The sequence below is a fragment of the Trachemys scripta genome, chromosome 1 (assembly GCF_013100865.1).
Source record: "Trachemys scripta elegans isolate TJP31775 chromosome 1, CAS_Tse_1.0, whole genome shotgun sequence".
In the NCBI taxonomy this organism is placed as follows: Eukaryota; Metazoa; Chordata; order Testudines; family Emydidae; genus Trachemys; species Trachemys scripta.
In genome coordinates this window covers 202853492-202877181 of record NC_048298.1, presented here as the reverse complement: position 1 = coordinate 202877181, position 23690 = coordinate 202853492, and the positions used below count along the sequence as shown (strand labels likewise).

The 23690-nt window shown below is 43.5% G+C and overlaps 1 protein-coding gene across 1 annotated transcript; it reads right to left on the bottom strand.

The window, feature by feature from the left end:
- Nucleotides 1–13211: 13211 nt before the first annotated feature.
- C1HXorf21 (chromosome 1 CXorf21 homolog) lies at nucleotides 13212–23274 on the bottom strand. Its single transcript, XM_034758981.1, has 2 exons — nucleotides 23040–23274; nucleotides 13212–14560 (listed from the first exon to the last, which is right to left on the bottom strand). The coding sequence occupies exon 2, from the start codon at nucleotides 14557–14559 to the stop codon at nucleotides 13690–13692; it is 870 nt and encodes a 289-aa protein (XP_034614872.1). The 5' UTR covers nucleotide 14560; nucleotides 23040–23274; the 3' UTR covers nucleotides 13212–13689.
- Nucleotides 23275–23690: the final 416 nt, after the last annotated feature.

The window sequence follows — 23690 nt, the reverse complement described above, 5'->3', positions numbered from 1 at the left end:
TCACTCCCACTACTAGAGTGCCCAAGCTCCTTATTCCAGTGAGTAGGGTCCAGCCAGTCCCACTGCATAATTGGTTGTAGGTCCCCAGCTCTGACTCTCATCTGGAAATGAAGGGAAGGTGGATGCTTAGTGTTTTCTGAAAATCAGAGCTGTTCTGAGCTGGCCTTGCAAAAATTGTCACTTTTGAAAATCTTGCCCCCAAATTGCTGTCCTCCCTTCAATATTCAATGAGGAACATTCTGTTTCCTGTGAGACAATTCTTAGCAGGAACCATTTTGTGAAATATATTTCCTGAATGTCCTTCAGAAGCTGAGAACATTTCACAATTCCCATGCGGCGATTAACTCTTCAGTCATCTCCACACCGCACTGCTCTTTCGGTGAGTCTGCTGCCACCACAAGGCTTTGTGTAGTCCCACCAATACAGTCTGACATCATGCAGGGTTGCCTCCAGGTGGCTAGTATGCTGCTGTACTGCTTCATTGATCCTTTCCCCATTCTCTTATACACTCCAATGACACCTTTTAGACTGCTGTCTTGTATCCTTTCTCTATGATGCCATGAGCCCATTCAGTACTCTTACTTACTTTCCTGATTCACCCCTAAGGGCACAGCAGTTTTAACTTGTGTTTCCCTTTGCTTATGGAAGGATTCCCCCTCCCCCCTGTGCATGGGGAAAGGAAAGCAGTGGTACTTGCCTCAGCTCCATTTCCTTTCTCTGTGCTGGTCATCTCTAGGTCCTTGGCTGAATAGAAGTGTGACAGAGTGTGGGGAGACAAGGTGGGGAGGTGATATCTTTTATTGGACCAACTTCTGTTAGTGAGAGACAAGCTTTCAAGCCACACAGAGCTTTTCTTCAGGTCTGGAAAAGGTACTCCTAGCATCAGAGCAAAATGCAAGGTGGAACAGATGTTTTAGCACAAATTGTAAGGGACCATTCAAGGTAGAGTGACCCATTTGACACCTCTGTCATCATAGGGGGAAAAGGAGGGGGTCAGTGGGTTACAGATTGTTGTAATGAGCCATAAATCCAGTGTCTTTATTAAGGCCACTGCAGTCTTTATTTTTAGCTAAAGTTAATTTTAGTGATGTTATAGTGCACAATCTAGGGTTCAGCTCTGGCAGCTACAGTCTAAAGTTCAATGGAGTTATCTCTGCTTGTTTTAGATTGAGAGTTCATAGGAACACATGAAACCATAGCAAGTAATACATATAATCACAAGAACAAGGTCCACTATCTCTTATCAATTTTATTAAAGTTGCCAACAAAGTTATGAAGGTCACAGCATATACAACTCCTAGATATATCCATGCACCAGTTATAGCTACAGACATGCTCACATCCTCCTAGATAGTGTTAGAGTCTGATGGCGCTCTCCTGGATTGATCATCAGTACAAGGATGGTTCCTGCTGGAGGTCTCCCAAGTGCAATTTTCCCACTTTGGGCACCCCCTTGTTATAATGTGATTCTGTCTATCCCTACATTCTGCACATGTACATGAAAGTGTCAACCCTCTTTTCCCTTATTGGTCTGTGTCCCCTAGAAACTTAAGAGACCGCAAATTCTACAGGTTGTGTAGGATCTCTTTATTTTCATTAGTACTGACGTACTACCTATACCCTGGGGCTAAGACACATGTTAGAGACAGATGTGCCTCTACAGCACTTTTGTGATTTAAAATTAATCTTCAGGCTAATTTTTTGCAATATTACCACTTGGTATCTCTTTTCCCATAATCTTAGCGCATCAGGTTATTCTTCAGTCACTTACTATGTCAGCATTTCTTATCTCCAAGGCCTAAAATAGCTAAGCTAATACCTTGCAGGCCTCAGCCTACAGGTCTTGCATTTCAGCCTTTCTTACTTAGATATCTAATACATGATTCCCTCTAAATACTGCTTAATCTTAGAATCATAGAATATCAGGGTTGGAAGGGACCTCAAGAGGTCATCTAGTCCAACCCCCTGCTCAAAGCAGGACCAATCCCCAACTAAATCATCCCAGCCAGGGCTTTGTCAAGCCGGGCCTTAAAAACCTCCAAGGAAGGAGACTCCACCACCTCCCTAGGTAACGCATTCCAGTGCTTCACCACCCTCCTAGTGAAATAGTGTTTCCTAATATCCAACCTGGACCTCCCCCACTGCAACTTGAGACCATTGCTCCTTGTTCTGTCATCTGCCACCACTGAGAACAGCCGAGCTCCATCCTCTTTGGAACCCCCCTTCAGGTAGTTGAAGGCTGCTATCAAATCCCCCCTCATTCTTCTCTTCTGGAGACTAAACAATCCCAGTTCCCTCAGCCTCTCCTCATAAGTCATGTGCTCCAGACCCCTAATCATTTTTGTTGCCCTCCGCTGGACTCTTTCCAATTTTTCCACATCCTTCTTGTAGTGTGGGGCCCAAAACTGGACACAATATTCCAGATGAGGCCTCACCAATGTCGAATAAAGGGGAACGATCACGTTCCTCGATCTGCTGGCAATGCCCCTACTTATACAGCCCAAAATGCCGTTAGCCTTCTTGGCAACAAGAGCACACTGTTGACTCATATCCAGCTTCTCGTCCACTGTGACCCCTAGGTCCTTTTCTGCAGAACTGCTACCTAGCCATTCGGTCCCTAGTCTGTAGCAGTGCATGGGATTCTTCCGTCCTAAGTGCAGGACTCTGCACTTGTCCTTGTTGAACCTCATCAGGTTTTGTTTTTGTTTTTTTGTTTGTTTGTTTGTTTTTTTGGCCCAATCCTCTAATTTGTCTAGGTCCCTCTGTATCTGATCACTACCCTCTAGTGTATCTACCACGCCTCCTAGTTTAGTGTCATCTGCAAACTTGCTGAGAGTGCAGTCCACACCATCCTCCAGATCATTAATAAAGATATTGAACAAAACCAGCCCCAGGACCGACCCTTGGGGCACTCCACTTGAAACCGGCTGCCAACTAGACATGGAGCCATTGATCACTACCCGTTGAGCCCGACGATCTAGCCAGCTTTCTATCCACCTTACAGTCCATTCATCCAGCCCATATTTCCTTAACTTGGTGGCAAGAATACTGTGGGAGACCGTATCAAAAGCTTTGCTAAAGTCAAGGAATAACACATCCACTGCTTTCCCCTCATCCACAGAGCCAGTTATCTCATCATAGAAGGCAATTAGGTTAGTCAGGCACGACTTGCGCTTGGTGAATCCATGCTGACTGTTCCTGATCACTTTCCTCTCCTCTAAGTGTTTCATAATTGACTCCTTGAGGACCTGCTCCATGATTTTTCCAGGGACTGAGATGAGGCTGACTGATCTTATACTTCTATAATCCTAGAATTTAACTCTATTTAACATACAATGATTTTATATATCATGACATATGAATTAATCATAACAGCACATAATAAATGGATAATAAACTAAAATCATTGGCTACACCAGGGATAGGCAACCTATGGCACGCGTGCCAAAGGCAGCACGTGAGCTTATTTCCTGGCCACCAGTCCGGGGGCTCTGCATTTTAATTTAATTTTAAATGAAGCTTCTTAAACATTTTAAAAATATATTTACTTTACATACAACAATAGTTTAGTTATATATTATAGACTTATAGAAAGAGACCTTCTAAAAATGTTAAAATGTATTACTGGCACGCGAAACCTTAAATTAGAGTGAATAAATGAAGACTTGGCACACCACTTCTGAAAGGTTGCCGACCCCTGGACTACACCATGATTTTCAGTGTCTAGGAGAATAATGAATTTAAGCTCTCAGACTCATCTTTTGAAGGTGTTGTGCAGGTTTCCTTTGAGGTTGAGGACTGATAGGTCAGACGTACAGTGATCACTTTGTGAAAAGTGTTCATTCACAGGTGATAGGGTATTTTTGTGTTTTATCATTTTTCTGTCTGAGTTAATTCAAGAGCATAGTGATTATCTGGGTTCACCCACATAGCTGTTGTTGGGGCATTTAGTGCACTGGATGAGGTTCATCGCACATTGTGATGGGCATGTGTAGGGTCCATGGATCTTGAAAGGTGTGTTGTGGGGGATGTTGATATTTGTAGCAGTGGAGATGTGTCTCCAGGTTTGTATCTATTGTTCTGGCAAGGTGTGGTGCTTCTTTGAGTTGGTGTGTCCTGATCTGTGGGGAACTTGCTTCTGACAATGATTTTGGAGAGATTAGTGGGTCGCTTGAAGGCCAGAAGTGGGGGTTCAGGAAGGATTTCTTTCAGAATGGGGTCCTCATTGAGTATAGGATGCAGTTGTTCAATGATACCCCATATGAGTTCCAGCATAGAGTGTAGGTGACAACTAGGGGTCTGCGGTCAAAGGGGGGTTTATTTCTGGATTGATATAATGGGGACAGTAGCTAGTCCGCAGTACATAGGGAATGAACTCCTTCTTCCCCTCTACTCTCCTTCCATGAACGTCTGTTCAGAGGGAACGGATCCTGGACTGATGAAAGGAGGAGAATGCCTAGGGGAAGGCCCTGCATGCTTTGAAAACTGGCTTGGTCTCCAGATAGGGGAAGTAATTATCTGTCACTCTTTTTGTTCATGTTACCTTCTTTGGTTTGTGTTTATGTAGATTCTCTCCTTCTGAGCAGGCCTCACTGCCTGTTGCTGTGCTTTGTACCTACTCCGTCATCTTACAAGAAGTTATAGTTGACTTGTTTTGTTGCCCATCTTCCTCCAGGTTGGCTTTGTGCCCTTGGCAAGAAGCAAGGCACACAGCCTGGGCTTCACCAGCACTGAACTGGACTCAGTCTTATATGATTTATTCACTGTTTTCTCCTTTCCTACAGTCTAGTTAGGCAACTGAGTTTTATGGATACTGGGCTTGTCATTTGATATATTAAATGTGGCATAACAATTTGGAGTAGGAGAAATTATTTGAATCATTTGTATAATACTAAAATGTGCACAATATGTCACAAAACATTGAGCGAGACACAGTCCCTGATCTGAGGAGCTTGCAATTTGAGACAAAATAAAGATGAGATAAGAGACAGTGTTTTAAGTAAAGGAGAGTTTAGAGATTATTGGTGAGAGAATCAGGCCTGGATTTTCAAAAATGACTTAATGATTTGGGGTGCCCCAATTGAAACACTGTAAAGGGGTCTGATTTTCAGAAGGCAGGTGCGGTGCACGTTTCTGAGAAGTCAGCCCTTTTCATGATGTCTGAAATTGGGCAAGCAAAATCTCAAATCACATTTGAAAATTTAGGACACAAGCTAGGAAGGATTCCTGGTTGAAATGGGTTTGGGGCCAGGATTGGAAGGTGAAGACAGAGTGCTTGGTGAACAAGAATTGAGAGGCTGCTCTCAGCATAGTGCGGCAACACAAAATAAGACACATAGCAGAGTGCGAGAGAAGATGAAGGGAAGGGAGAGTACAGAGAGAAACATGGAGACTAGGTAAAATCCTGACCCCACGGAAGTTACTAGGAAAATTCCCATTGACTTCAATGGAGCTAGGATTTCACCTTGTGAGTAGGAGTAAATGGGAGCAGACATATAGGCCAAGGTGTGAGTATGTAGTAACTTGATGGTGAGGGCAATGAACTTGAACTGATATGGCAAAATTAGGAAGGCAGTTAAAGGATTCTGGAGGGTTGTTGGTGTGGCCAAAGGAGTAGAAGTGTAAAATGACTTTAACAGCAACATTTTGGATAGATAGGTTGGGAATTAGTTGAGGGAGAGAGAGGCCTGATTTTATGCACTGCAGTTCAGTAGTGATCAGATGTTAATACAATAGAGATCTCTGTTCATTTTTCTTGATGAGATTTCAGTGTCAGATGAGGTATTTCATCTGACACTGAGCTCCACAGAGAATTCATGAAGGAGGTAAGCCGCTCTGACAATGTGTTGGCTGGTGAGCATTGTTCATTAGAGAGCCCGCTTAGCATTCTGAAAAATCATCCTTATTCTCTCAGCATTAATGCCTGGAAGACCACAAGCTAACATTCCCTGATTCAGCAGCACGAAAGCAGCTGCAACATTATTATGTATAGAATAAACATATATTAATTTAAAATGATATATCCTGAAATATTTGTTATATTTTGCTTTTAGCTGTATGGTCTTGATTCTCTAAGCAACAGATAAATTTCTGAGGAGATGGTGTTTCCATCCAGCATAGAACAGCTGTTGGGTCAGTTCCTCAGCGGGTATAAATCAGTGTAGTTCCCCTGAACTAAGGGGAGCAGCAGAGGATCTTTCCCCCTCACCCTCTATTGTCTACTGTTTACAGCAGCAGAGGATCTTTCCCCCTCACCCTCTATTGTCTACTATGTGTATTAATAATGCAGATGGTGAAACTTCTGCTGCCTGGCATCTATCTGTCTCCGTCATTCTGCCGGCACCGCTGTCCTTTGCTGGACAGAGAGGGCTGTTGAGCAGCTTCAGACACAGCTGTCTTTTTGAATCAAAAGGGCTTGGTTGAGTTGGTTTGTTGGTGGAGGCAAGTAGCAGAGCAAATTAGTGAAAATGCATCAGGCCTTTCACACTCCTGGCTTCAAATCCTTAGGCCACAAGTGACAATTAGTTTGGCAGGCTCAGAGAGCCATATCAAAGACCACCCCTCGAACCCAGCATGACTGGCAGTGCTTTGGAATGATCTAGAATGGAATAACAGGGCTGCTGCGGGTCACAACAGAAGATCTTTAGCAAAGCTATACAGGGAGTTTTCCAATGCCTGCTCACAAGGAGGGGAATTCATTACTGTGCTGTGGCTACTTTATACCAGTTCCAGCATAAAACTGGCTGCAAAGTAGGCAGGTGCCCACATAGGACAGGCACAGGCCCATCTACACCCGCTCTCTGCCCCATTCACAGGAGGAGGCCATGGCTTAGTGGGAAAGTTGGGGGTAGAAGGAGGCATGGTGGGATGTCCCTGCCTATGGCAGCAGGGAGAGCAAATTAGGACAGAGCTCAGGCTGCTCAAACCTGCTCCAGGGGTCACTCCAGCCCTAGCACAGAAGAGACGCAAAGCATCTCCTCTCAGTCCTTGCAGCGGGCTCTGCACTGGCCCTCAGATTTAATCCCAGCAATGTGTCCGGCTCTAATCAGTTCTGTAACTCTTTTCATAAATGGATTTTGGTGTTTAAAGGTCTACTAATTTATTTAGGGTTATTAAGTGGCCAGCAAATAAGCTTTTTGTTCTCATTTGAACATAGCCATCCTCGCATTAAATGGTCATTTTCATATCGCATACACAGACATGTGCATTACATAGCCATCCCCTTTGGGCTGCACTGGAAATCAGAACTGGTAAAGAAGCCGAGTCTAAGGTGCAAGACTTGAACTGAAAGGCAAGACTGCGACCTGTTGAGCCACAGGTACACCTGTGTCATCTTGCAACAAATTTGTGGTCCCTTCGGGTTACACATTTGACACCAGATGCCATGGCTACTTGGATTTTCACAGTGACACTATTCAGATGGTGATGGGCATGGAACCTTAACAGAATAGGGGCACGCTTTATCACAAGGTTACATTTATAAGCAGTTTATAAAGGACTAATAGATGTTATAAGCAGGTCACAATGAGTTGCATGTAGTATAGAAAGTTATAAGTACGTTTATAGAGGGTATTGAAGATGGTTTTAAGTCATGTTTGTAATCGATCTTTTGACTCTATAGCACTCAATTCACCACTCATTGAAACATCTATTAATCATTTATTAAGCTTTATAAAATGTTTATTAATGTACCCTTAATGCAAAGTGGGACCTGGAAGAGATTACAATAAAGTGGGGGTAGCATTCAAGCACTTTTTCAAAACACCTAGCCTCTGCCACTGGAGCTAAAGCTGATTCTCCAGAAACATTGTAATAGAAGGAGCTTCATGTGTCAAGAGCTCATATGATACAGGGTAGAAATTATTGTCAATGGAGTTACTGGAAAATAGGAGCTTCTCCTTTTCAATTTAGCATCTGAGAGAGAAAGAGAATGATAATCTGCTTTAGGTAATCACCTGACTTAATTTAGTAGGAGTCAAATTAGCATCCAAAGGGCTTTCAGCCAGGAAAGAAAGTCATATCTAGTGCAGTAGTGACAAAAGATATGTTAGTTTTGGCTTGAACAAAGACAGATATGGGAATGAACTTCAGTCTGAGTACAGAGTAATCTAAGGAAGTATCCATGTACTTAAGGTGATAGCTCCCTAAATTCAAATAATGTTTTGAAAATAACCTGGCCAGGGACAAGAAGTGGATGACACCTAGTTATCTCAAGGAGCAGGTTCAATACAATACTAAAAAAAAAAAGGAAGATATATGTAAGTATTCATACAGGAAAAGTAAACAACTGTGTTTGTCCAGGGAAAGGCTGATTATTCAGCTTCCCAAAATAAGTGCACCTGTGCAAATATTATGGCCCTTATATAAAAAACACCTTAACATTTCATACTCAGTTGGATAGTACAAATTAACATTTTTACTTTACAGATATTCAAGAATATATCAAGGGGAGTTTCCTTAACAAGAAATTTACTGTAGCTGTGCCTGCACTAGAGAACTGAACCATTGGTAGTTGATCTATTGAGAAAGCATCAATATAAGTACCAGAAATTAAGTTGTGTCTGCTCTAGCTGTGTTCTTTCAGTTTTACTCTGAAACCCTATTTATGCTTTACTACACTATTACAGTCACTCTTCCCTGTAAGTACTGAGCCTACAGTTCTCAACTCAGCTCCCTGAAACTGGCTCCTGGGAGTTTTCAGTGAGCTCAGGGTAATTGTGGGGAAAGAGGTGAAATTCTCACCTTATGTTGAGCATCTCCCATAATCCTTGAGGGATGTTCCAATAATTCCACAGGTGCTAATGCTAATTCCAAAACCTTTTCTCAAAATGGAGGCTAGGGCGAATACTTATCTCTTGCTCTTTCCACAGCAAGAAAAGCGGAGCTTTAAAAAAGCAGTTCCAAAGCAACTGAGAATATGTTCTGGCAATACCTGTACAGGGCCAAAAACCAAGACAAATAGTTAAGAGTTATTTCTACAAAGCTCATCTGCACCCTCTCACCCCACCAGCAGCACAGGAGAAACATGTGCTCTTACAGTGTTTGAGGATGGTGTTCACTGAGTGCAGGGCTGTCTCTAGGCATCAGCAAACCAATCACGTGCTTGGGGCGGCATTCCGGCCATCTCTTTTTTTTTTCTTTGGGCGGCAAAAGCCTAGAGCCGGCCCTGGCAGCAGTAGCGCGTTGTGCGCGGGGTGCGCCCTCGGGCCGCTGCGGTTCACACCGCAAGGGAGCAGCACCCGCACCTTGTGGCTGGGCCGGGCAGGCTCCGAGCGGAGCACACCCAGGCTGGAGGGCCGCCCCGCAGGGCACACGGAGCCGCTTGCGGGTGCCGCAGGGTGGCCGCCTCCCAGCACCACAGCCAGGGCTGGGCGAAGCGGCTCGAGCCAACCAGGGACTGCGGCAGGGTGGCCAGAAGCAGCAGCAGTGGGACCATAGAGGCGGGGCACTGCCATGCAGGGCCTGCGTCCCGCTCTCCGGGGCTCCGCTCCCTTTGGAGCTACCCTGCCCCGGCTCCTCAGCCCCCTGCCGGGGCAGTCCCCCAGCTCTGCCCTCCTGGGTCCCGGCCAGTCCTGGAGGTGGGAGTCCTGGCTGCAGGGACCCTAGGCTGAGGTGCGGCCCAGGAGCCCCGCTGCTTACCCTGACCCTGCCAGTGCAGGACCGGCTGGAGGCGAGGGGGAAGTGGGTGGAGTCAGCACTGGTGGGGGGAAGCCCAGGGTTGGGGCACCAGGGGGTGCAGGGGGGGGAAGAGAACCCAGGCCTGGGGTGGGAGGGGGGGCAAGGGGGGGAGGGCACTAGTGGCAGGGGTGAGAGCCCAGGGCTGGGGTGGGGGGCAGCCAAAAATTTTTTTGCTTGGGGCGGCAAAAAACCTAGAGCCGGCCCTGACTGAGTGGACTGGACAGATACAACTTTGAAGTCCACAGTGAAGTTTTGCATGGCAAAATATAGTGTGTTGTACGGGCTTGTGATCAAGGCAGCTGATGTTCTGGAGATCATTGTGGGCTTTAAACCACTGGGATTCCTGAATAGCGCAGGCTGTATTGATGTAACATCTGTTTCCATTCTGAAGAAAAGAGTGGCAGGTTCTTGTGCAGAAAGTAGCCACATCAAATACTTGATGGCAGGGGGATGGAGCCTTGGGCACTACTGCCAATAGAACATATTATTAATAATCCTTTTCAATGATGCAATTCTAAATCAAAACTCCAATGAGACAGCAGCCAAAACTGCAATATATTAATCTCTTGTATCTCATTTAGCCATCTAATGTGCTGGGTTACGTACCAACTCTCACTGTAGTTAGTTTCAGTTGCATCTCATGAATCTGCGGGATACCTGCCATGCTACATGACTCAGTGGAAACACTTTTTAAAACATATTTACTGTACTTGCTAATCAAGCACCCACCATTAAGGAAAAATAAATTAAGTTCTGGACTTATGAGAATCAGCTGATTAAAATGTCAATTATGTGATCACAAGCCAAACAGCAAATGCTATGCTTAGAGCTGAGTGTTTGCAAGAAACAATTTCAGTGCCTTGATGAGGATGCAAGCACTTTGGGCAAGAATATTCATGCCTCTGACTTTGCAATTCATTTTCTACTAACATTTGATTCAGTAAAACTCAATCATTTGAATGTTAGCAGAAAGCAACCAAAAACAGGGTACAAGTATGATCAAACTAAACTCATTTAAAAATCTAAATTCATATCGGTAAAAAAAAAAAAATTGCATTATTCACTTACTCTAGCGGTGCTCCACATGCTATTTGCAAATAGCTTCTAAAGGACCCAGCATATCCATATTCTTCTGGGCAGGTTTAAAGAGGACCATAAAGGATTTGAAGAGATGTTTATTGATAACTCTCTACATGCTACCGTGAAAATGTGTTTCTTGGATGGAAAATAGCATCATTTCTATTTGTAAATTGCATTTGATCATTGAAGTATCCTGAACTGTAACAAAGGAAAGAATACCTTTCCTGATTTGCTGCATAATAGTATTATGGTAGGTTGCTATGACAACAAGATATAACGCCCCTATATTTGAATGGGGCCCTCACTTCAAAGGTATTAGAAATCTAAAATTTCAACAATTTTTACTTCAAATATTCATTTCATCCTGAAATTATCACACAGTAGGGAAGTATAAATGTTATCACTAAGCAATTTGTCGCAAGAGAGCGGCAACAAAATGAAGTTTTAAGTAACGTTTATTTTTTTTTTTTAAATGTTACAGGCTGATTTTTAAAAAAAACTGTATAAATGAAAGTAAAAAAGATCCCGCCGAGAGAGATGCAAAGGCAACTATTAAGCTCTAACGAATCACCAAAGCAAAAATACCTGGTGGGTGTTTATTAATAATTTATTGTATTACAGTAGCACACAGAAGGACTGGCCCCCCCATTATGCTAGCTATTGTACAACCTCATAATAGGAGATAGTACCTTCCACAAAAAAATGAGTCTAAAAAATGTGAATGCAAGTCTGGGGGGTGGGAAGGACTTCCTTATCAGAGTACATCAAGAGCCAGGCTCTGTGATCTGAGGTGCATGCCAGTGATCGCAGCAAGGGACACTATTATGAATAAACAAGTTAATTAGGAACAAATAAGAACAAGCCCAAACTTTAATGTACTGCTTGCTGTGTACATGTACCACTGCCCGCTATTGGGTGGGATATTTAGATTTCCTCAAGCATTCAGTGGAAATAGTCCCGTTACCTTCAATGGGTCAGGCCTTTAGTGTGCAGTTTGGAATTCTCCCAACTATGATGAATCCGATTTTCTGCTCCCTTCAATACCCTACACGACTTGATTCATAAGAAAATATTCATTAAATGGCCTAAAAAGAGGATATTGCATATCTCGGTTAAGGAAGATGTTCTTTTAGCTCAAGTGGTAGAGTGCTTTTCTAAAGCTCAGTTTTGTTCCCCAAGCTGCATTGTATATAGCTAGCTGGCAAAAAAACCAATGTCTGCAGGTGATTGCAGATCATTATCACTTTTCCCAGTTCTTTTTAAAGGCTCAGTTCAGAGAAAAACAAATTCATACACACACTTGAGGAGCCTACTTGGCTCAGAATGGACCTTGGATTGGATTTAAGAGGGAGTGGGCAGGGAAGGTGGCGAAACAAAGAAAGTAAGGGGATGGATAGAGCTGGGGCAGACAGTAGAGATTAGTCATAGTTGCGAGATCTGGACACAGACAGCTGTGTTTGGGAGGAAGGCTGGGGTTCACACCTGTACAAATGATTAGAGCCCTGCCAAATTCACGGCCATGAAAAATGCGTCACAGACCATGAAACCTGGTCTCCTGCCGTGAAATCTGGTCTTTTGTGTGCTTTTACTCTATGCTATTCAGATTTCACCGGGAAGGCCAGCGTTTTTCAAATTGGGGGTCCTGATCCAAAAGGAAGCTGCAGGGGGGTTACAAGGTTATTTTAGGGGCACTGCAGTATTGCCACCCTTACTTCTCCACTGCCTTCAGAGCTCGATGTCCAGAGAGCGGTGGCTGATGGCAAGCACCCAGCTCTGAAGGCAGCACCCAGCCAGCAGCAGCGCAGAAGTAAGGGTGGCAATAACACACCATCCCATGCCACCCTTACTTCTGTGCTACTGCCTTCAGAGCTGGGCAGCCGGAGAGTGGTGGCTGCTGACTGAGGGCCGAGCTCTGCAGGCAGCAGCACAGAAGTAAGGCTGGCAATACCATACCATGCCATCCTTACTTCTACATTGCTGCTGGTGGTGGCGCTGCCTTCAGAGTTGGGCTCCTGGCCAGCAGCTGCTGCTCTCCAGCTGCCAAGCTCTGAAGGCTGCATCGCCACCAGCAACAGTGCAGAAGTAAGGGTGGCAGTACCACAACCCCCCCAACAATAACGTTGCGACCTCCCCACAACTCCTTTTTGGGTCAGGACCCCTACAATTAAAACACCGTGAAATTTTATAAATAAAATTTAAATAAATAAATTAATGGAGATATCCTATCTCCTAGAACTGGAAGGGACCTTAAAAGGTCATCAAGTCCAGCCCCCTGCCTTCACTAGGAGGACCAAGTACTAATTTTGCCCCAGATCCCTAGGTGTTCCCCTCAAGGATTGAACTCACAAGCCTGGGTTTAGTAGCTCAATGCTCAAACCACTGAGCTATCCCACCCCCCAAATTCAGCATGAAATAGCTGAAATAATGAAATTTTACTATTTTTAAAATCCTACAACCATGAAATTGACCAAAATGGACCATGAATTTGGTAGGGCCCTACAAATGATAGAACGGCAGATTCTAAGCAGGAGGGAGAGCTTAGCAAGACTGGGGCTCCTGGGTGCAACGACAGTACAAATTATAAATAACAATAATGTTTGCAGTGTTGTTGTAGCCTTGTGGGTCCCAGGATATTAGTGAGACAAGGCGGGTGAGATAATATCTTTTATGGGACCAACTTGGGTGGGTGAAAGCGCCAAGCTTTCAAGCCACACAGAGCTCTTTTTCAGGACCAGATCTGTGTAGCTCGAAAGCTTTTCTCTTTGGCCAACAAAAATTGGTCAAATAACAATACTATTAGTTATAACAGTATTTAATTTAATAATACCAGAAAAGTACTAAACTGAGAACTTAATATTTGTATTTACAAAACCTATAAGCTTTCTAGCCACAGACCACCTTAATGCCACCAGTTTATATACTGATGCTGCTTTATTGCGAAATATGCAGACTAGGGGTGCTTATTTCACTAGATACTTTTCCACTGGCCAGTCGTAACAGGCAGTTAATGACCATGTCTTTGGCCTTGGTGGTCTCCATATTCCTCTCTCGTGATATCTGCATGCTGATTTGGTCTACGTTGGTCATGATGAGCTCAGAGGCCAGGATCTGAGTGGGGAATGCACTGTTGACCATGCTGTCCATGATATACTGCTTGTACAACTCCACCACTTTCTGCTCTAGGTAGTCATTCAGTATTGAATTGGAGAGTGGCTGCTGGTGTTGCATTATGCTGGTCACTCGCCAGCATGATGAGTACCCTTGCACGGGCTTGCGAATGAGGTCATTGGTTGGCATCCTCATGGATTCCATAGGCGGAGGAATCTCTGATGACTCCAAAAATGGGCCTATCCCACTGTCACAGGTAAAATCTGTTGTTACTGAGCTGATAGGCATCACATGGCCTCCAGCAATGTGTAAATCATTGTAATTCTTGCAAATGCTTTTACAGGAAGAAGGAACCAGGTAGGTATCTCTACTTGTGGATCCTCCAGACATATCCCCAACTGGAGATGTTTGCCTTTCAAACTGTGTGCTCTGAATAACCTGCAGTAAAGTCTCTTTCTGTCTTCCGTTGTGTTTGCTTCCTTTTGAATGGACTGAAGAAAAGAACTTGCTCACAGACCTGCACCTCTGAAAGAGACTTCTGCCCTGTGTTTCATCCATGGAGGAATAGGTAAAGCCACACATGGAGTTCATCTCATGCACCTTCTCCTCTGCTGCTCGTTTTCTGTAGAGCTTGGAACTCAAGAAGTCGTCACAAAAATAGGGGATTCCACAAAGATATCCTTCTGACAACATTCTTGAAAAAAGAGGAAATGAGACATCAAAGATTAAATTAGATCATCGTTATTAGGAATAAACCATCAGGAAGATGGAACAGAAAAACAACAAGAAAAGGCAAATAGTTCATTTGTTTGTAAAAAGACTTTTGTATTGATTACGTTCCCCTGGAAAATCTGTTATTGTTTGCATATAGATTAGCTTCAGATGAGGATATTACCATGAGAGTTTCTCACTTTTTAAATGGCTTGAGTGAATGCAGTGAGCGTCTAGTTCTCAAACTTTTGTACTGGTGACCCCTTTCAAATAGCAAGCCTCTGAGTGTGACCCCCCCCTTATAAATTAAAAACACTTTTTAAATATATTTAACACCATTATCAATGCTTGATGCAAAGCAGGGTTTGGGGTGGAGGCTGGTAGCTCACGACCCCCATGAGATAATCTCACAACCCCCAAGAGGTCCCAACCCCCACTCTGAGAACCTCTATGTTAGACTAATCACATAAAATAATTTTATGCACACTACCACATGCAATATAATGTGTTTTTGTTTTATAAGGGTATTTTGTGCAATGGCTTGTGGTTTATATCTATGTGGTTTCTGCAGAAAGTGTATTGATTTCAGCGGGTGGCCATAAAAGGTGATTATTTTCCATTCTCCATTTACATTCAAGCTATGGGATTTATTCCAAAACTTGAAGGCCTTCACATGCCACCATTGGAAAAGGTGGATCTCAGCTTCATGTTCTGAGTGTAACTTCTTCCTTCTTCTCAGGCTGAATAATTGTTATTTTCGTGGTTTCTTTTTTAATTTAAAAAACACCACCATATAGTGATTATACAAATTTCTGTAACTGGACTGGCTGATAACCATTATCAGCCAGTCTGAATGGTCACTTTGAGTTCCCAAATTGAGAGAGCTAGGGTCTGGTTTTCAGACATTCTCAGTACCCACAGCTCCTGTTCACTTCAGTTGGAGTTTTGGATGTTCAGCAGTTCTGGAAACAGGGCCACACTATCTGAAGTCAGACACCCAGAAATCAAGGCTCCCAAAATCATTAGATAGTTTTGAGAATTTAGGCCATACAGTATAGTTACAGAAAAATAGCCATACAATGATCTTTGAAATCAGACACTTAGAAACCAGTCAGAGTGCATAGTACTGTGTAACTGGGAGACACATGCATCGCTATGCATCAGCAAATGTTCAGCATCCCTGCACTCTGATCATTTAATTTCAGTGTAATTATTCATAATTATACATCAGTTTTTCTAAACCAATGGCAGGAAAATATCCTGTATGAAAGGGGTCCTAAACCAGTCCCACATGGTATAGCAAAGAGGAAGTTGAGTTTTACCAAGCAGATTTCACATGTTCAAATCACTTTTATAGTACAAAACTACCAAGTGATCGGTGAGAAATTAAAGCCTTCATTTTAGTAGTGTGTAGGACTCTTCATTTAACACTTAATCCAATTATAAAATGTAATAGGCACAGCTATTGTCTCTGCAGGCAGGAACACATGTTATAGATATTTTTCAGTTTATCTGACTGTTTCAGAACACCAGAACTGAGTGCACACAAGTAACTGGAAAATGCTTATACAAACTGTGAAAGGAAAGGTGGTATCATTATGTGGCACATAGGATACTACATGCTAACTTTGTGGTTGTCGCTCATTATTGGTGGGTGTGATAGGGCTTTCACCTCCTCCAAGAGCCATTCCTTGCATTACAGCAGCCATTGCAAAATGTTGCAATACATATTGGACAAAGTCCTGGTCCTAGCTATGGAACTGTCCTCTGAAACTGGGGCAGAAAGGAGCTGTCAGCAGGAGAGAACAGGCCCATTAGAGCAAGAACCTATTCTGAGTTAGGAGGGAGGAGAAAGCAATTCACCCAGGGCCTCTCAGAAGGGTAATCTGTGTGGAGCTAATATCTACATACATATGTTAGGGACTCTGAGTTCTGGCTGTCCTCTCTTCCTGTGGCAATTCCATGTTTACCACAGCCTATAAACTGTGGTTAGCAGAACACAGGAAGAGACATGGACTGGTGTCCATGGAGGGTTCCAGAGAGGGGGAGATCTCTTTCCCCTGAGGATACCTTGCCCCCTCAGATGACTGGTTTCTAGCATCCCTTTCTTTTAAACAGCTACAGAAACCCTATCGGGGGTTTAATTGTCCTTAGGATTAGTTGCTGCTGGTTTACTTTATTTATTAGTCACACTAAGAGAGCCATGCAAATCTACTGCAGAATGCCAGTTAAATTCTGCTTCCCTCATAGCAGGAGGAGATGCCAAAATAGTTCTCTCCTATAGTCTTTCACAAGAAAGAGTAGTGTGTTGGCTTTAACTTTGGTCAGAGCAAAGGTGGAATTATTGTGATACTGACCCATATACTTATTTTTGGTGTAAATATTGAGAAACAAGTAAAACTATATTACATGATCTATCCTATTTCTAATAATTGTACACAGTCTGTGCCCAGTTTATGTAGCATGTGTCATCGTTGTTTTCCCAGCTGCCAGATGTACCATTCTTCTATCACAAAGTGATGTAGCAGGGAATTGAAACTGCTGGTTTCATTTCTTTGGCCAAATTCTGTAGTTCTTATTAGATCACACTCAGAAAAGTCATGAAACTGAGCAAGTTCAGACCCACAGAGTACTTGGAAAAATCTAGTTGGCTGAGTGGGCTTTACCCTCTTGCTCTGTAGAGGATTGTTTCCCTTTCAGCCTGCAGATGTTCCCAGATCTTCAAGGAAATCGTGCTGAGGTGAAAGGCAATTCTGAGGGCCTGGACATTTACACAGGAGCTCAATACATTCATGTTATCCCCTCCATCCTCTGCCCATCAGTTCAGCTAGAGGTAGGTTGCCATGGTCTCACTACTGGCAACTGGCCACACAGAGGGGATTTGCATGTGGAAAGGGTCAGCATTATTTCCTGCAGGTGCTTTTTCTTTGGTAAGAGAAGAACAGTTATTCCCAGTTCCACTTTCTCCTGCCTCCAATACACATGCACACCACAGAGTCCCAAATGCACAGAGATTGTGTATAAGGGATTCCACAGAGTTGGAGCAATGAGGATTTCATGCTCCTTTAGATCAGTCCATTTTTCTCCTGTCCTACCTTGAAAAATTCACATGGATGTTTCATTCCATGGGGGACAGAGAGAGCAGATGGCCTAGCTCACAGTCTTTACTCTTCACATGTTTTGCCCTGAGACAGGGCTGCTGGACTTTTCCCTTGCTTGGTTGTTATTTTTTAATATGGTGATTGATTAAATTCTAAAGGAATACTAGCATAGCTTGCACTGGGGAGGAATAAAAGAAGCACTGCCTGTTATAAATTCTTTATTACCTTTATCTTTTCGGTTTTTAAAACCAAATCCCTGGCATATGCCTTAACCTAGTGTGACAGATCCAGACCAGTGGGGTACAGGAGTCTGGTAGAGGGCAAATATACTGGTCACTGGATGAGTAGTTTTCTGTTCACTGAGTGACCAGAGAAGGGGCTGCACTAGAGTAATCAGGAACCTGCTAGAACCAGTTAAGGCAGGCAGGCTAATTAGGACACCTGGAGCCAATTAAGAAGCTGCTGCTAGAATCAATTAAGGCAGGCTAATCAGGGCACCTGGGTTTTAAAAGGGGCTCACTTCAGTTTGTGGTGGTAGTGTGAGGAGCTGGGAGTAAGAGGTGCAAGGAGCTGAGAGGGTGCTGCTGGAGGACTGAGGAGCACAAGTGTTATCAGACACCAGGAGGAAGGTGTTTGGAAGAGGCCATGGGGAAGTAGCCTAGGGAGTTGTAGCTGTCATGCAGCTGTTACAGGAGGCACTATAGACAGCTGCAGTCCACAGGTCCCTGGGCTGGAACCTGGAGTAGAGGGTGGGCCTGGGTTCCCCTCAAACCTCCCAATTGACCTGGACTGTGGGTTCTTCCAGAGGGGAAGGTCTCTGGGCTGTTCCCCAACCCACATGGTGAATCTCTGAGGCAAGAAAATCTGCCAATAAGCACAGGACCCACCAAGATAGAGGAAAAACTTTGTCACACTGGGTATTTTTTGCATTTCAGTGGAGAGAAGAGTTGACCCTTGATCTATGCCGCTAAGGTTAGTGTGACTATAGTGAGCCTCTGTGCAAATGCCCAGAACCCAGCAATATCATAGGCTTTCTCAGACTGGCAGATCCATTGCTTGGGGATGATGGCAATGTGTGTACTAAGAGCCCAGTGCATAGTTGATAGAGAAGCTACATAGAATTGAACTGACTGCCTGGCCTAGGCTAAGCAAGAGCCTGGAGCTATAAATATAGAGAAATAAAATCTGCTTGTCCCTTAAAAAGCCTGAGTGAGGTGGAAGATTTCTAGAGAAAGTGAAAGGAAAGTAGTAGTGGGCACAAGGATGTATGGGATAGGGCTTTTAGAAAGGGATGGACACAAATACATTTGGGCATGCAAGGTCCCAAAGTAAGGTCCTAAATAACCTTACAGGTGTGCTGTTTGGCATCTGGAGTTCAGCTTTGTGTGTGATCCCTATACATACACAAGGCTTCCTAGAATCACAGGTGCAAATAATCCCTTATCCCTTCATGGGGGGGAATGAAAATCCTGTGCATCCCTTTCAGGAAATCTTCTCCCACCCCCTAGGACTCAGAGAAGCCCTTCCATGAGGTCTGGATCCTGGTGGGGGGATGGGAGGATGTAGAGCCAAGGCCCACCCTATCGGGAGTTTATACAAAAGTTATAGTGACCATCAGTGTTAACTTTATGCCTTATGGCACTTGCTCCTCAAGATGAGAGTAGGAAGTAATAGCTGGAAGTGGAGCCCTGACAGTGCAGTGTCTGTGGAGCCTCACTGGCAGGATCCATAGGGGGCTAGGAAGAGCCAGGAAAGAGGGCAGAACATAAGATTTCCATGAAGATGGCCATGCCTGTGGTGGGTTACCTGACATCCCCAGATTTAAGAAATTGAACCTCCTGCTCATGGCTTAAATTCAGCTGGACCTGTCCAGAGCAAAGCTCTGATCAATATTTTCAAACCCACAGGACAGAAGACCGGAGCTCCGGGAAATACTCTGAGAATTTAAGCCATGCTCCTGCTCATTTGATGAGGAGTAACTTGCCCCCTTCCACCACCCAACATGTACACAATGGAACAGTCTTGTACAAATTCTCCATGGTCCCCAATAAGTTTCCAGTCCCCTACACCTTTTTGTCCAATTTGGTCTTTATTTCAGGTCAGAAAAGGTTCCCTGGGCCATATACTCTAAATTGCATTTTGCAAGACTCTGCATCTGAAAAGCCTTATAGCAAAGCTGTGTGACGTTGCACTCTATATGATTTTATAGACGTATGTTAACGAGTGAATATAACGTAACTGGAATATGCGTCATGCAAAAGGTCTCTTTGTAAGGTATCATTACAAAGCTTATAATCTACTGAATGTGGTCATCCTATTTCTATAAATATATCACTCTTGTATCTGAAACTAGAAATATAACTCTGAGGGCCTATTGTAATTATGCAAAGTATGGGCCATTAATGGTGGTTTGGAATCTTGATGGCTCCCATCAACCAGGACAATTGACTGTGGATGGCTCTATTTGCAAGCAAGTCTTCCTGTGAGTCAGTCTGGGAGGAATGAAGGCTGAGGCTTTGGCTACACTGGCAATTCACAGCGCTGCACTTGCTGCGCTCAGGGGTGTGAAAAAACACACACCCCCTCCCCCCGAGTGCAGCACTGTAAAGTGCCAGTGTAATCAGCACCTGCAGTGCTGCACGCTCGCTTGCAGCGCTGCAAGCTATCCACCTCGGAGAGATGGAGTACTTGCAGCATACACTCGCGCTTCACAGGGCTGCCGAGGCAGCGCTGTGAATCCGCAAGTGTAGCCAAGGCCTTAGGATCTTACAGTGACATGTGATCATGTCACCTGAACTGGAATCCATCTTTAACCTGTTCTCTTTCCATTGAGAAGGAGGGGGTGGGAACCCAGACAGGGACAAAGGATTCCCGCCTTATGCAAAAGATATATAAATGAGTGGAACAGAACAAAGGGGAGAGCCATCATGAAGAATACCCTAGCTACCACCTGAGCAGGAACAAGAGCTGTACCGGGGAAAAGAATTGTGGCCGGGCCTGGAAGGTGTCCAGTCAGAGATGCTTCAGTAAATTTTTTCCTCAAAGTGTGAGATTATCTGTATTCAGTTTGATTAGACATAGATTTGCGTGTTTTATTTTATTTTGCTTGGTGACTTACTTTGTTCTGTCTGTTACTACTTGGAACCACTTAAATCCTACTGTCTGTATTAATTAATAAGTAAAAAGTGATTTTATTAAACTCAGAGTATGTATTAATACCTGGGTGGGAAAATAGCTGTGCATATCTCTATCAGTGTTATGGAGGGTGAACAATTTGAGTTTACTCTGTATAAGCTTTATACAGGGTAAAATGGATTTATTTGGGGTTACTCTCCATTGGGAGTTGGGCATCTGAGTGTTAAAGACAGGAACACTTCTTAAGCTGCTTTCAGTTAAGCCTACAGCTGTTAGGGGACATGATTCAGACCTGGGTCTGGGTTTGCAGCAAGCTAGCGAGTCTGGCTCAAACCAGGCAGGGCACTGAAGTTCTAAGCTGATAGGGCAGGAAAGCAGGGGCAAAAGTAGTCTTGGCACATCAGGTGGCAGCTCCCAAGGGGGGTCCTGTGATCCAACCCGTCACAAGCTGTTAAATATTTACAGTGACTGTGCCTCAAGTGCTTCTATTTGGAGTTCATTATACTGCTCTGTTGCCATTATGGCTAAGAACCTTTCCAAATAGCAAATAAACATTTTTCTTCATTAGCCTCTGACAAGATCTCCTTTGCCTACTGCCACCTAAAGCTAGGAGTTATTTCCTTCCCTTGTGTATAACTTTCTTGAGGGTGTTTGCCAACTGTGATCATGATTCCTCTGAATCTTCTCCTTGTCTAGATTACAATTACATGGGCCAAATCTTCCAAACTAGCTGCCTAAATTATACAAAACATGCATTTGCCTGCACAAAAGGGGTACAAAGGAACATAGGAATTGCTCTTCTGGATTGGACAGTTGCTGTCTCTAATCCAATAACCTGTCTGACAGTGGTCAATACCAGATGCTTCAGAGGAAGGTTGGGGGAAAAAACCCTCCATAATGAGCAATCATGGCACAACCTACCCATAACTAACTCTGCTAGTGTGAAACCAAAGCCCAAGGGTTTCAACCCTGCTGCCCAGGGCTGAAACCGAACCTGAGCACCGCTTCAACTTCGACTCCAGGCGATAGTGCCTGGCTTTAGCTTTGGGCAGTGGGGCTCAGGCATCAGCTCCAGCCCAGGACCCCAGCAAGTCTGGCACCAGCACTGGCGACCCCATTAAAACCCACTGGCAACCCACAGTTTGAGAACCCCTGTACTAGACAATTTAGAGTGATACAAATTTTGTTTCTACACATCTACAGGTCTCTCTTATAAGTAAATTTAAATCTTTGTTTAGTCAGTCTTAACTTTGTGGATTTTGTATGTGCCTTTTAAAGTTATATCCATGTTGTGACAATTCATTAATATTTTGCATCTGAAGTAATTGGAGCAGGGGGAAATGGATTCATGTGCTCTTGTCACTGAAAGTGTTACACTTATTAGGCGTGGGGGACAGAGAGAGCTACAGTACATTGCTATTGAAACTATTGCCATTTTATGAAGAGTGAACAGGAGGAGAGTGCATGAATCTGACCATGGAATAAAAGGGTTACGTCTGCTGGGGACTAAATGTAAGCAAGAAAGTGAGTGTGTGTGTGTGTGTGTGTGTGTATACACTCCTGAATTTGCTGTGAGTCTAGAAAATGCAAGGATTAAAGGTCCTAAAGGTAATATTTATTTTAACCATAATTGGGTTGCTCAGAAAAATTCTAAACCTTTTGACACAGATATACAATATCCATTTTTTACTTGGGGGAAACAATCTGCATATGCAGTACTCTACCTCTAAGCTGTCACTTGGATAACTTCCTAACTCATACACACACATCAATGAAAAATGGTATAACCAGCATAAAAGCAGCACATTCAATTACACTTGCTTTAAAAGTATTACATGATGTAGATTATTATTTTATTACTTGCATTATGATAGTGCCTAGAGCTGTAGTAATGTTCCAAGAGCCCACACAGGATCTGAGTGACTGTTTTCATATCCTTAAGGCACATCAAAGACTAACTATTGTGACTCATGGTTCTGGAGGCAGATACACTAGACTGGAGTTTGTAATATACTTACCATTTCTGAAGGAACCAGAAATTACATGTGGAAATTCACAGAGGCTATGTAAAATCCTTGCAAACCTACACTGCCCACATGCCACTCAGACAAAGATTATCTGGATTTTACCAATGTGATTGCCAATCAGACACTAACAAGCCAAATGTAGAGGCAAGAAAAATATTTACAGAGAATTGTACACTGTATAATATGTTTTAGTTCTTACCTTCAAGTCTTAGCTGCTTTCCTGAGACAGAAGATAAACAGCAAATGACCATGCAGAAAAAAATTGTAGTTCTTCCAGACAGTTTAAAAGCTCACTTGTATGTAGCTTTTTTTACATTGCAAAGATGACATGTATTTTGTTTCTCACTCTCCATTACTCAGAAGAATTAAAGGGAAGTCCCTGGGAGATTTGGACATTTTATAACTGACTTATTAGAACCACACCATATTAGACTCTTTCTTCCTCTTTTTATGCCAAAATGAAACTGTGTTGTGAAACTAAATGTTGTTAAAATAGTATAGTGCAACATAACACGTGGGGTACCCATCAGCCTATGCTGCCAGTTCCGTAAAGAGATGTTAATGAAATGAAAAAATATAGCAATCTGAGAGAGTTGGATAATCAAGAATTCAGTTGTCTTACCCCAATTTCACTCCATTTATGTAATTTTCCATCTTTACAGAGATGGTAAGTCACCATAGGACCAAACAGGAATCCATTCCTTAGTAGGCACACGGTCTCATAAAGACCCTATTACATCTAGCCTACTGCCAAATGAGCCAGTACAAGATGCTACTGGCACATCTGAATTGCCCAAAAGGCTGAATAAGTGTTAGCAATCTGATAACCCCTTTTCAGCTACACTGGGAA

Excerpts from the sequence above, each read along its gene's own strand:
- C1HXorf21 (XM_034758981.1), bottom strand. The coding sequence starts at position 14,559 with ATGTTGTCAGAAGGATATCTTTGTGGAATCCCCTATTTTTGTGACGAC.